Genomic DNA, 12,500 nt, shown 5'->3' with positions numbered 1-12,500 from the left:
TAGACATCTGACCAAATCCTCAAAGATACTTTTCTCTTTAGACTCATATTAAAGTGTCAGCAACATTTCTATGTGTTCATTATGAGTATGTTTCTTTTAGATATTATGAAATCCTACAAACGACAAAATATATTCTGGTTTATTATTTTTAATATTTATGTAATCATCTCAATTTTATCTTTGGTAAGTGTGCACGTGATGAAATTCTCTCTCTCTCTCTCTCTCTCTCTCTCTCTCTCTCTCTCTCTCTCTCTCTCTCCCTTTCTCTCTCTCTCTCTCTCTCCTCTCTTCTCTCTTCTACTCTCTCTCTCTCTACTCTCTCTCTCTCTCTCTCTCTCACTCTCCTCTCTCTCTCTCTCTACCTCTCTCTCTCTCTACTCTCTTCTCCTCTCTCTCTCTCTCTCTACTCTCTCTTCTTTTCTCTCTCTCTCTCTCTCTCTCTCTCTCTCTCTCTTCCTTACCTCTCGCTTCTAACCTCTCTCTCTCTCTCTCTACTCCTCTCTCCTCTACTCTCCTTCTCTCCCTTCTCTCCTCACCTCTCTCTCTCTCTCTCTCTCTCTACCTCTCTCTCTCTACTCTCTCTCTCTCTCTCTCTCTCTCTCTTCTCTCTTCTCTCTCTCTCTCCTCTTTCTCTCTCTATCCTCCTCTCTCTATCTCTTCTTCTCTCTCTCTCTCTCTCTCTCTTCTCTCTCTCTCTCTCTCTCTCTTTCTTTGTGTGTCCATGTGTCTGTATGTGGAATTCACATGTACATACACTCCAGCAATGTTTCCTCGGAACTCATTCCAATGTCCTGAATTTTTTCCTTATTATTCTTTGTTGTCATTCCATTTCTTCCTCAAACTAAATTTTACCTCGAACACGGTTTCCTCAAACTCATTTCACCCAGCCTACGTTTTGAAATGAATTAATTAAAGAGTTGGGTTTTTTTTTGTGCCTGGTGATTTCGACCACTGATGATTTCCTGTGATATTCACAGTTACTTATGTGTGTATCGTGTGTATCTGTCTACACTGCATGTGTGTGTATACAATATAATACACATGCATTCACACACAGCCACTCACACACTCCATCGCCACTTTTCATAAAAGACACCTCTCTGCTTATTTTTTTCACTCTCCATTAGTTTCAAATTCAATTCCACGCGCCATGACGTGCTCATGGTTGGCTACTTGGGAAATAATTTGATACAGAAACCTCCCCCCCCCCCCCCCACACCACACACACACTTGTAACATATCAATAAAGTAAATAATAATAAAGTTCCCTTTATTCAATCCTCTCCTTGCGGAGATTTGTCTTAGGGTTTATTCAAAAGGAAGATTGAAATAACCCCCGTGTCAGCCGCAGCACAGTGCCGCAAAGCTAGGGAGAGGTGGCTTGCCGACAACAGTACCGTATGTTGAATAAGCCCTAATTCACCCCTTACAATAAAAACATACTGGTAAAAAGATCAAGATACTGGATTATGATATTCCAGAAAGACCATTTTGTTAAAGACAATCTTTGAGATAATCATGGCCACTGTCATTTAAACCTATCATGACAACAAAATCATTCAGATATTTGGTCCATGGAACCGGATAAAAATACCGAATCTTTTTCCTCCTGGATTAAATGATTTTTTATCTCTACAGATTACTAAACTGAAAGAGGAACACCGTGAGGAAATGGACGACATGTCTCAAGAGGTATTTATAGATAGAAATGAATATCCCCATACTCTAGCTGTTGGTGGAAAATCAGTTGAAATGTTTTTATTCTTGACAATTTGTTCTCTAGGATTTTTTTGTTTTTACATCAACTCCTTAAACTTTGTGAAATTATGAAAACATTATATATTCTGATTTATTATTTAAAATATTTAGGGAATCATCTCCATTATATCTTTGATAAGTGTGTACGTGATGGAATTCTCTCTCTCTCTCTCCTCTCTCTCTCTCTCTCTCTCTCTCTCTCTCCTCTCCTCTCCCCCCCCCTCTCTCCTCTCTCTCTCCTCCCCCCTCCCCCTCCTCTCTCTCTCTCTCTCTCCCTCCCCTCCTCTCTCTCTCTCTCTCCTCCCCCCTCCTCTCTCTCTCCCTCCCTTTCTCTCTCTCTCTCTTCTCTCTCTCTCTCTTCTCTCTCTCCTCTTTCCCTCTCTCTCTCTCTCTCTCTCTCTCTCTCCTCTCTCCTCTCTCTCTCTCTCTCTCCCCTCTCTCTCTCTCTCTCTCTCTCTCTCTCTCTCTTTGTGTGTGTGTATGACCATGTGTATGTGTGACTGTGTATGGAATTCACATGTACATATATTATCTGTCCTTTTGTTGCTCATATTTGTTTAGTACCATTCTGGAAATCACCTTAGACCAAATGCCGACTAAGCTGTGAAAAGTGGCCAGACAGTTTTTTGCCCTAGTTCATTCTAGTCATGAAATAACAATCTGTACATTGTGACAAATCGGGTTCCTCCTGGATAGTCGGTAGAGCCAGATAGCCCCAAACATCAACATAACGAAAAGACTCAGAGGAAGATAGAAGACAGAGGGAACTCGTTGATGAGTTCCCCCTGCAGATCAGGCCGATGCACTGAGCCTAGCCTGGAAGAGAAAATAGAGAAGGTAGAAGAAGGCCGTGCTTCACTTAATGACCCTGATAGAGAGATTATAATAATGAAGGAAAGGAAATCTGGATTAACAATTACGATACATTGATCACAGAACTTAGCTTTACATCTACAACACAAGTAGGAATGACACAGCTCTACTTATCCATTCATCCTGCTTGTCTCTCTCCTTCCATCCATGAATTAAGAACACCACAGCCCATATAAATATAAAATAAAATAAAACACAACTGCTGATAGGCGGTGTCGTGTCCAGTCGAGACAACTCAAGGAAAAACTCTCTCTGACTCCTCGCGCATCTCTTTATATAGTGATGGTTCAAACCCCCTGATTGGGTGGTTGAGGAGTTCAGAAAAAACTAGCAACCCGAGGAGGGCTCTGTCAACTCCAGACTCGTTCAGGTTTTGTCCTAGCAACCAGTGCCAGGGCATAAGAACATTTTCAGTTGTGTTTTGTAGACATCTGGCCAAATCCTCAAAGATACTTTTCTCTTTAGACTCATATTAAAGTGTCAGCAACATTTCTATGTGTTCATTATGAGTATGTTTCTTTTAGATATCATGAAATCCTACAAACGACAAAATATATTCTGGTTTATTATTTTTAATATTTATGTAATCATCTCAATTTTATCTTTGGTAAGTGTGCATGTGATGAAATTCTCTCTCTCTCTCTCTCTCTCTCTCTCTCTCTCTCTCTCTCTCTCTCTCTCTCTCTCTATCTCTCTCTCTCTCCCCTTTCTCTCTCTCTCTCTACCTCTCTCTCTCTCTCTCTTTCTACCTCTCTCTCTCTCTACCTCTCTCTCTCTCTACTTCTCTCTCTCTACCTCTCTCTCTCTCTCTACCTCTCTCTCTCTCTACTTCTCTCTCTCTCTCTCTACCTCTGTCTCTCTCTCTCTCTCTCTACCTCTCTTTCTCTCTCTACCTCTCTCTCTCTCGACCTCTCTCTCTCTCTCTCTCTACCTCTCTCTCTCTACCTCTCTCTCTCTCTCCCTTTCTCTCTCTCTCTCTTTCTCTCTCTCTCTCCTTTTCTCTCTCTATCTCTCTCTCTCTCCCTTTCTCTCTCTCTCTCTCTCTCTCTCTACCTCTCTCTCTCTCTCTCTCTCTCTCTTTGTGTGTCCATGTGTCTGTATGTGGAATTCACATGTACATACACTCCAGCAATGTTTCCTCGGAACTCATTCCAATGTCCTGAATTTTTTCCTTATTATTCTTTGTTGTCATTCCATTTCTTCCTCAAACTAAATTTTACCTCGAACACCGTTTCCTCAAACTCATTTCACCCAGCCTACGTTTTAAAATGAATTAATTAAAGAGTTGGGTTTTTTTTTGTGCCTGGTGATTCGACCACTGATGATTTCCTGTGATATTCACAGTTACTTATGTGTGTATCGTGTGTATCTGTCTACACTGCATGTGTGTGTATACAATATAATACACATGCATTCACACACAGCCACTCACACACTCCATCGCCACTTTTCATAAAAGACACCTCTCTGCTTATTTTTTCACTTCTCCATTAGTTTCAAATTCAATTCCACGCGCCATGACGTGCTCATGGTTGGCTACTGTGGGAAATAGATTTGATACAGAAACCTCCCCCCCTCCCCCCCCCCCCCCACACACACACACACTTGTAACATATCAATAAAATAAATAATAATAAAGTTCCCTTTATTCAATCCTCTCCATGTGGAGATTTGTCTTAGGGTTTATTCAAAAGGAAGATTGAAATAACCCCCGTGTCAGCCGCAGCACAGCACCGCAAATTGAGCTAGGGAGAGGTGGCTTGCCGACAACAGTACCATATGTTGAATAAGCCCTAATTCACCCCCTACAATAAAAACATACTGGTAAAAAGATCAAGATACTGGATTATGATATTCCAGAAAGACCATTTTGTTAAAGACAATCTTTGAGATAATCATGGCCACTGTCATTTAAACCTATCATGACAACAAAATCATTCAGATATTTGGTCCATGGAACCGGATAAAAATACCGAATCTTTTTCCTCCCGGATTAAATGATTTTTTATCTCTACAGATTACTAAACTGAAAGAGGAACACCGTAAGGAAATGGACGACATGTCTCAAGAGGTATTTATAGATAGAAATGAATATCCCCATACTCTAGCTGTTGGTGGAAAATCAGTTGAAATGTTTTTATTCTTGACAATTTGTTCTCTAGGATTTATTTTTTTTTACATCAACTCCTTAAACTTTGTGAAACTATCATGAAAAATCTATATATTCTGATTTATTGTTTAAAATATTTATGTAATCATCTCAATTATATCTTTGATAAGTGTGTACGTGATGGAATTCTCTCTCTCTCTCCCTCTCTCACTCTCTCTCTCTCTCTCTCTCTCTCTCTCTCTCTCTCTCTCTCTTTGTGTGTGTGTGTATGACCATGTGTATGTGTGACTGTGTGTGGAATTCACATGTACATATATTATCTGTCCTTTTGTTGCTCATATTTGTTTAGTACCATTCTGGAAATCACCTTAGACCAAATGCCAACTAAGCTATGAAAAGTGGCCAGACAGTTTTTAGCCCTAGTTCATTCTAGTCATGGAATAACAATCTGTACATTGTGACAAATCGGGTTCCTCCTGGATAGTCGGTAGAGCCAGATAGCCCCAAACATCAACACAACGAAAAGACTCAGACGAAGATAGAAGACAGAGGGAACTCGTTGATGAGTTCCCCCTGCAGATCAGGCCGATGCACTGAGCCTAGCCTGGAAGAGAAAATAGAGAAGGTAGAAGAAGGCCGTACTTCACTTAATGACCCTGATAGAGAGATTATAATAATGAAGGAAAGGAAATCTGGAATAACAATTACGATACATTGATCACAGAACTTAGCTTTACATCTACAACACAAATAGGAATGACACAGCTCTACTTATCCATTCATCCTGCTTGTCTCTCTCCTTCCATCCATGAATTAAGAACACCACAGCCCATATAAATATAAAATAAAATAAAACACAACAGCTGATAGGCGGTGTCGTGTCCAGTCGAGACAACTCAAGGAAAACCTCTCTCTGACTCCTCGCTCATCGCTTTATATAGCGATGGTTCGAACCCCCTGATTGGGTGGTTAAGGAGTTCAGAAAAAAATAGCAACCCGAGGAGGGCTCTGTCAACTCCAGACTCGTTCAGGTTTTGTCCTAGCAACCAGTGCCAGGGCATAACAACATTTTCAGTTGTGTTTTGTAGACATCTGGCCAAATCCTCAAAGATACTTTTATCTTTAGACTCATATTAAAGTGTCAGCAACATTTCTATGTGTTCATTATGAGTATGTTTCTTTTAGATATTATGAAATCCTACAAACGACAAAATATATTCTGGTTTATTATTTTTAATATTTATGTAATCATCTCAATTTTATCTTTGGTAAGTGTGCATGTGATGGAATTTTCTCTCTCTCTCTCTCTCTCTCTCTCTCTCTCTCTCTCTCTCTCTCTCTCTCTCTCTCTGTTTTTCTGTCTCTCTTTCACTCTCTCTTTCTGTCTCTCTTTCACTCTCTCTCTCCCCTCTCTCTCTCTCTCTCTCTCTCTCTCTCTCTCTTTGTGTGTCCATGTGTCTGTATGTGGAATTCACATGTACATACACTCCAGCAATGTTTCCTAGGAACTCATTCCAATGTCCTGAATTTTTTCTTTATTATTCTTTGTTGTCATTCCATTTCTTCCTCAAACTAAATTTTACCTCGAACACGGTTTCCTCAAACCCATTTCACCCAGCCTACGTTTTAAAATGAATTAATTAAAGAGTTGGGTTTTTTTTTTGTGCCTGGTGATTTCGACCACTGATGATTTCCTGTGATATTCACAGTTACTTATGTGTGTATCGTGTGTATCTGTCTACACTGCATGTGTGTGTATACAATATAATACACATGCATTCACACACAGCCACTCACACACTCCATCGCCACTTTTCATAAAAGACACCTCTCTGCTTATTTTTTTCACTTCTCCATTAGTTTCAAATTCAATTCCACGCGCCATGACGTGCTCATGGTTGGCTACTCTGGGAAATAAATTTGATACAGAAATATCCCCCCCCCCCCACACACACACACACACACTTGTAACATATCAATACAGTAAATAATAATAAAGTTCCCTTTATTCAATCCTCTCCATGCGGAGATTTGTCTTAGGGTTTATTCAAAAGGAAGATTGAAATAACCCCCGTGTCAGCCGCAGGACAGTGCCGCAAATTGAGCTAGGGAGAGGTGGCTTGCCGACAACAGTACCGTATGTTGAATAAGCCCTAATTCACCCCTTACAATAAAAACTTACTGGTAAAAAGATCAAGATACTGGATTATGATATTCCAGAAAGACCATTTTGTTAAAGACAATCTTTGAGATAATCATGGCCACTGTCATTTAAACCTATCATGACAACAAAATCATTCAGATATTTGGTCCATGGAACCGGATAAAAATACCGAATCTTTTTCCTCCTGGATTAAATGATTTTTTATATCTACAGATTACTAAACTGAAAGAGGAACACCGTAAGGAAATGGACGACATGTCTCAAGAGGTATTTATAGATAGAAATGAATATCCCCAGACTCTAGCTGTTGGTGGAAAATCAGTTGAAATGTTTTTATTCTTGACAATTTGTTCTCTAGGATTTATTTTTTTTTACATCAACTCCTTAAACTTTGTGAAATTATCGTGAAAACTTTATATATTCTGGTTTATTGTTTAAAATATTTATCTAATCATTTCAATTATATCTTTGGTAAGTGTGTACGTGATGGAATTCTCTCTCTCTCTCTCCCTCTCTCACTCTCTCTCTCTCTCTCTGTGTATGTCCATGTGTATGTATGTGTGACTGTGTGTGGAATTCACATGTACATATATTATCTGTCCTTTTGTTGCTCATATTTGTTTAGTACCATTCTGGAAATCACCTTAGACCAAATGCAGACTAAGCTATGAAAAGTGGCCAGACAGTTTTTTGCCCTAGTTCATTCTAGTTATGGAATAACAATCTGTACATTGTGACAAATCGGGTTCCTCCTGGATAGTCGGTAGAGCCAGATAGCCCCAAACATCAACATAACGAAAAGACTCAGAGGAAGATAGAAGACAGAGGGAACTCGTTGATGAGTTCCCCTGCAGATCAGGCCGATGCACTGAGCCTAGCCTGGAAGAGAAAATAGAGAAGGTAGAAGAAGGCCGTACTTCACTTAATGACCCTGATAGAGATTATAATAATGAAGGAAAGGAAATCTGGATTAACAATTACGATACATTGATCACAGAACTTAGCTTTACATCTACAACACAAATAGGAATGACACAGCTCTACTTATCCATTCATCCTGCTTGTCTCTCTCCTTCCATCCATGAATTAAGAACACCACAGCCCATATAAATATAAAATAAAATAAAACACAACTGCTGATAGGCGGTGTCGTGTCCAGTCGAGACAACTCAAGGAAAACCTCTCTCTGACTTTTCGCGCATCGCTTTATATAGCGATGGTTCGAACCCCCTGATTGGGTGGTTAAGGAGTTCAGAAAAAACTAGCAACCCGAGGAGGGCTCTGTCAACTCCAGACTCGTTCAGGTTTTGTCCTAGCAACCAGTGCCAGGGCATAACAACATTTTCAGTTGTGTTTTGTAGACATCTGGCCAAATCCTCAAAGATACTTTTCTCTTTAGACTCATATTAAAGTGTCAGCAACATTTCTATGTGTTCATTATGAGGATGTTTCTTTTAGATATTATGAAATCCTACAAACGACAAAATATATTCTGGTTTAATATTTTTAATATTTATGTAATCATCTCAATTTTATCTTTGGTAAGTGTGCATGTGATGGAATTTTCTCTCTCTCTCTCTCTCTCTCTCTACTTCTCTCTCTCTCTCTCTCTCTCTCTCTCTCTGTTTTTCTGTCTCTCTTTCACTCTCTCTTTCTGTCTCTCTTTCTCTCTCTCTCTCTGTCCCTCTCTCTCCTTCTCTCTTTCATATACCTATGATGTTCGCATGGGTGTACGATCCGATAGTGATGTCGTTTCTTCTTCTCTTTACTAGCCTCTCCTGCTTCTTTGGTTTGTGATTGTATTTTTGACAGGGGATATTTTTTTTCCTGTAGATCCTCTGCCTGTTTGTTCTTGGTTATTTATAATTTAGCTTATGATATCTTTAGGTTATGATTTTGATTGACATTTGTACTATTTTTGTTAGATTGCTTGTTTTTTTGTTTCAGCGGTCTCTCATATACCTCAATTGTGTTGGAAGAGACCTAAAGCAACAAACAAACAAAAAAATCTCTCTTTCTGTCTCTCTTTCACTCTCTCTCTCTCCTTCTCTCTCTCTCTCTCCCTCTCTCTCTCTCTCTCTCTACCTCTCTCTCTCTCTCTCTCTCTCTCTCTCTCTCTCTCTTTGTGTGTCCATGTGTCTGTATGTGGAATTCACATGTACATACACTCCAGCAATGTTTCCTCGGAACTCATTCTAATGTCCTGAATTTTTTCCTTATTATTCTTTGTTGTCATTCCATTTCTTCCTCAAACTAAATTTTACCTCGAACACGGTTTCCTCAAACTCATTTCACCCAGCCAACGTTTTAAAATGAATTAATTAAAGAGTTGGGGTTTTTTTTGTGCCTGGTGATTTCGACCACTGATGATTTCCTGTGATATTCACAGTTACTAATGTGTGTATCGTGTGTATCTGTCTACACTGCATGTGTGTGTATACAATATAATACACATGCATTCACACACAGCCACTCACACACTCCATCGCCACTTTTCATAAAAGACACCTCTCTGCTTATTTTTTTCACTTCTCCATTAGTTTCAAATTCAATTCCATGCGCCATGACGTGCTCATGGTTGGCTACTGTGGGATATAAATCTGATACAGAAATGATACAGAAATCCCCCCCCTCTCCCCCCCCCCCCCCCCCCCCCCCCCCCCAAACACACACACACTTGTAACATATCAATAAAGTAAATAATAATAAAGTTCCCTTTATTCAATCCTCTCCATGCGGAGATTTGTCTTAGGGTTTATTCAAAAGGAAGATTGAAATAACCCCTGTGTCAGCCGCAGCACAGTGCCGCAAATTGAGCAAGAGAGAGGTGGCTTGCCGACAGCCACATAACATGGTGGATAGTTGAACTAGGTATCTTTCGGGTACTCTTGAAATCTACATCTGTTCCATATTTGAACCAGTTCCCCTTTGTCTTACCTTTTCTTGGGTGTTTTAATTGGACAGTAATTCTAGAATTTTTTACTATCCCATTTTATTCCTTTTTACTGGAGGTGAATGTGTTGCAAGTGCCGTAAAAACCCTTTAAAAAACAAAACAAAAACAAATTACCACCATTACTACGACTACCACCACATCACCATCCCTAATAACACAACTACAACCACCACATCACCAAAATAAAAATAGCTGACAAAATGACGGCAAAGACAGAATATATGAATATCATGAAATTCTTTGTTCAATCAAATACATTGATGTCTTTGGCTAAGTTGAAGAAAATTAAACTTGAGGCCTTTATACTGTTGTGGAATCAGTAGTTAAGGAGTTGAGTTGTCCGCACTAGTGGAGAAACTTTAGCGTGGAAGGGATAATTCATTGTTTTCATCCTTGAATTTAAAAAAATCACCTTGAAAACTCCTGGAATTTCAAAATGGAAATGCTGTAGGAATCTGGTTTAATATTTCGCAATATCCACTGAACGTGCTCAAGGTGCTTTACAGTAACCAGATATTATCATCTCTTATCTCCAACCTGCTACATCTTTCTATTGATGGACTATAGTAGATTGTTCTGCATCATTGGACATCTTACTGACACTATATATATATATATATATATATAGACTGTTGACGTCAACCAGCTATTACTGTCCCTTATCTACAACCTTTAGTATGATTCGTACCCAAATGATTCTCTCTGACCAACTACAATCAACCATTGGTTACACAAACTTTGGTGTGTTGGTCACTATAGTTGATTACTATTAGAGAGATTTACTCAAACACATACAGTCTATGTATAAATGGAATTTCACATAATCCCTGTTACAGTCATAGGTTGTCTGTATACTATTACTGGTGAGATTTACTCAAACACATACAGTCTATGTATAAATGGAATTTCACATAATCCCTGTTACAGTCATAGGTTGTCTGTATACTATTACTGGTGAGATTTACTCAAACACATACCATCTATGTATAAATGGAATTTCACATAATCCCTGTTACAGTCATAGGTTGTCTGTATACTATTACTGGTGAGATTTACTCAAACACATACAGTCTATGTATAAATGGAATTTCACATAATTCCTGTTACAGTCATAGGTTGTCTGTATACTATTACTGGTGAGATTTACTCAAACACATTCAGTCTATATATAAATGGAATTTCACATAATCCCTGTTACAGTCATAGGTTGTCTGTATACTATTATTGGTGAGATTTACTCAAACACATACAGTCTATGTATAAATGGAATTTCACATAATTCCTGTTACAGTCATAGATTGTCTGTATACTATTACTGGTGAGATTTACTCAAACACATACAGTCTATGTATAAATGGAATTTCACATAATTCCTGTTACAGTCATAGGTTGTCTGTATACTATTACTGGTGAGATTTACTCAAACACATACAGTCTATGTATAAATGGAATTTCACATAATCCCTGTTACAGTCATAGGTTGTCTGTATACTATTACTGGTGAGATTTACTCAAACACATACAGTGTATGTATAAATGGAATTTCACATAATCCCTGTTACAGTCATAGGTTGTCTGTATACTATTACTGGTGAGATTTACTCAAACACATACAGTCTATGTATAAATGGAATTTCACATAATCCCTGTTACAGTCATTGGTTGTCTGTATACTATTACTGGTGAGATTTACTCAAACACATACCGTCTATGTATAAATGGAATTTCACATAATTCCTGTTACAGTCATAGGTTGTCTGTATACTATTACTGGTGAGATTTACTCAAACACATACAGTCTATGTATAAATGGAATTTCACATAATCCCTGTTACAGTCATAGGTTGTCTGTATAGCGAGACTTATATGTTGAGGTTTCAATCTACCCATTGAGACAATATACAATTTAAAATAATGAAAACCTCCAGAGGATGCTGAACAGAGTCCTCGTTGGACTCCAGGAAAAGATGGAAGAGCAGGTAGGAACATGACAGGTTTCTGTCCAGTCTGGACGTGGTCACAGGTTTGAGGTTGTTGTCAGTTGTTGGATTGGTTGTTACTTGTTGTGCTCTGTCCAGTATAGTTCTGAAACATGGAAGTTTGGAAAATGAAGACAGTTATTGCTACCTTTTGGACAGGACGTTGATTTTTCCTTAAGTCCTTCCATCTCATATTGTAATTGGATCAAACCCAACGATACACAACGATATTGATATGTACAATCCATGCCACCTTTAAACACAGTCATAGGGAAGAGTCTTAGGTGTGTTGAATCCAAAGATTTCCATAATTGGATCAAACCCAACGACACACAACGATATTGATATGTACAATCCATGCCACCTTTAAACACAGTCATAGGGAAGAGTCTTAGGTGTGTTGAATCCAAAGATTTCCATAATTGGATCAGACCCAACGACACACAACGATATTGATATGTACAATCCATGCCACCTTTAAACACAGTCATAGGGAAGAGTCTTAGGCGTGTTGAATCCAAAGATTCCCATAATTGGATCAGACCCAACGACACACAACGATATTGATATGTACAATCCATGCCACCTTTAAACACAGTCATAGGGAAGAGTCTTAGGTGTGTTGAATCCAAAGATTTCCATAATTGGATCAGACCCAACG

At 38.8% G+C, this 12,500-nt stretch overlaps 1 protein-coding gene across 8 annotated transcripts in view; it reads left to right on the top strand.

Annotated features, from left to right (window-relative positions):
- The window catches only part of LOC144955876 (uncharacterized), a 31,197-nt gene that overhangs the window by 15,083 nt on the left and 3,614 nt on the right, over nt 1-12,500 (top strand). For 3 of the 8 annotated variants that reach the window (XM_078886119.1, XM_078886116.1, XM_078886113.1), the window contains 2 exons: nt 4,649-4,702; nt 7,119-7,172. In XM_078886119.1, coding sequence (XP_078742245.1) covers nt 4,649-4,702; nt 7,119-7,172 — 108 coding nt within the window. Of the gene's footprint in view, nt 1-1,638; nt 1,693-4,648; nt 4,703-7,118; nt 7,173-12,500 lie in introns of all 8 variants that reach the window. The other 5 variants (XM_078886118.1, XM_078886111.1, XM_078886112.1 and 2 more) reach the window with 4 other exon arrangements.

This window comes from Berghia stephanieae, chromosome 10 (assembly GCF_034508935.2).
Source record: "Berghia stephanieae isolate SIO BIC M18660-M18661 chromosome 10, UCSD_Bste_1.3, whole genome shotgun sequence".
NCBI classification, from domain to species: domain Eukaryota; kingdom Metazoa; phylum Mollusca; class Gastropoda; order Nudibranchia; family Aeolidiidae; genus Berghia; species Berghia stephanieae.
This window is presented reverse-complemented; position numbering and strand designations above follow the sequence as displayed.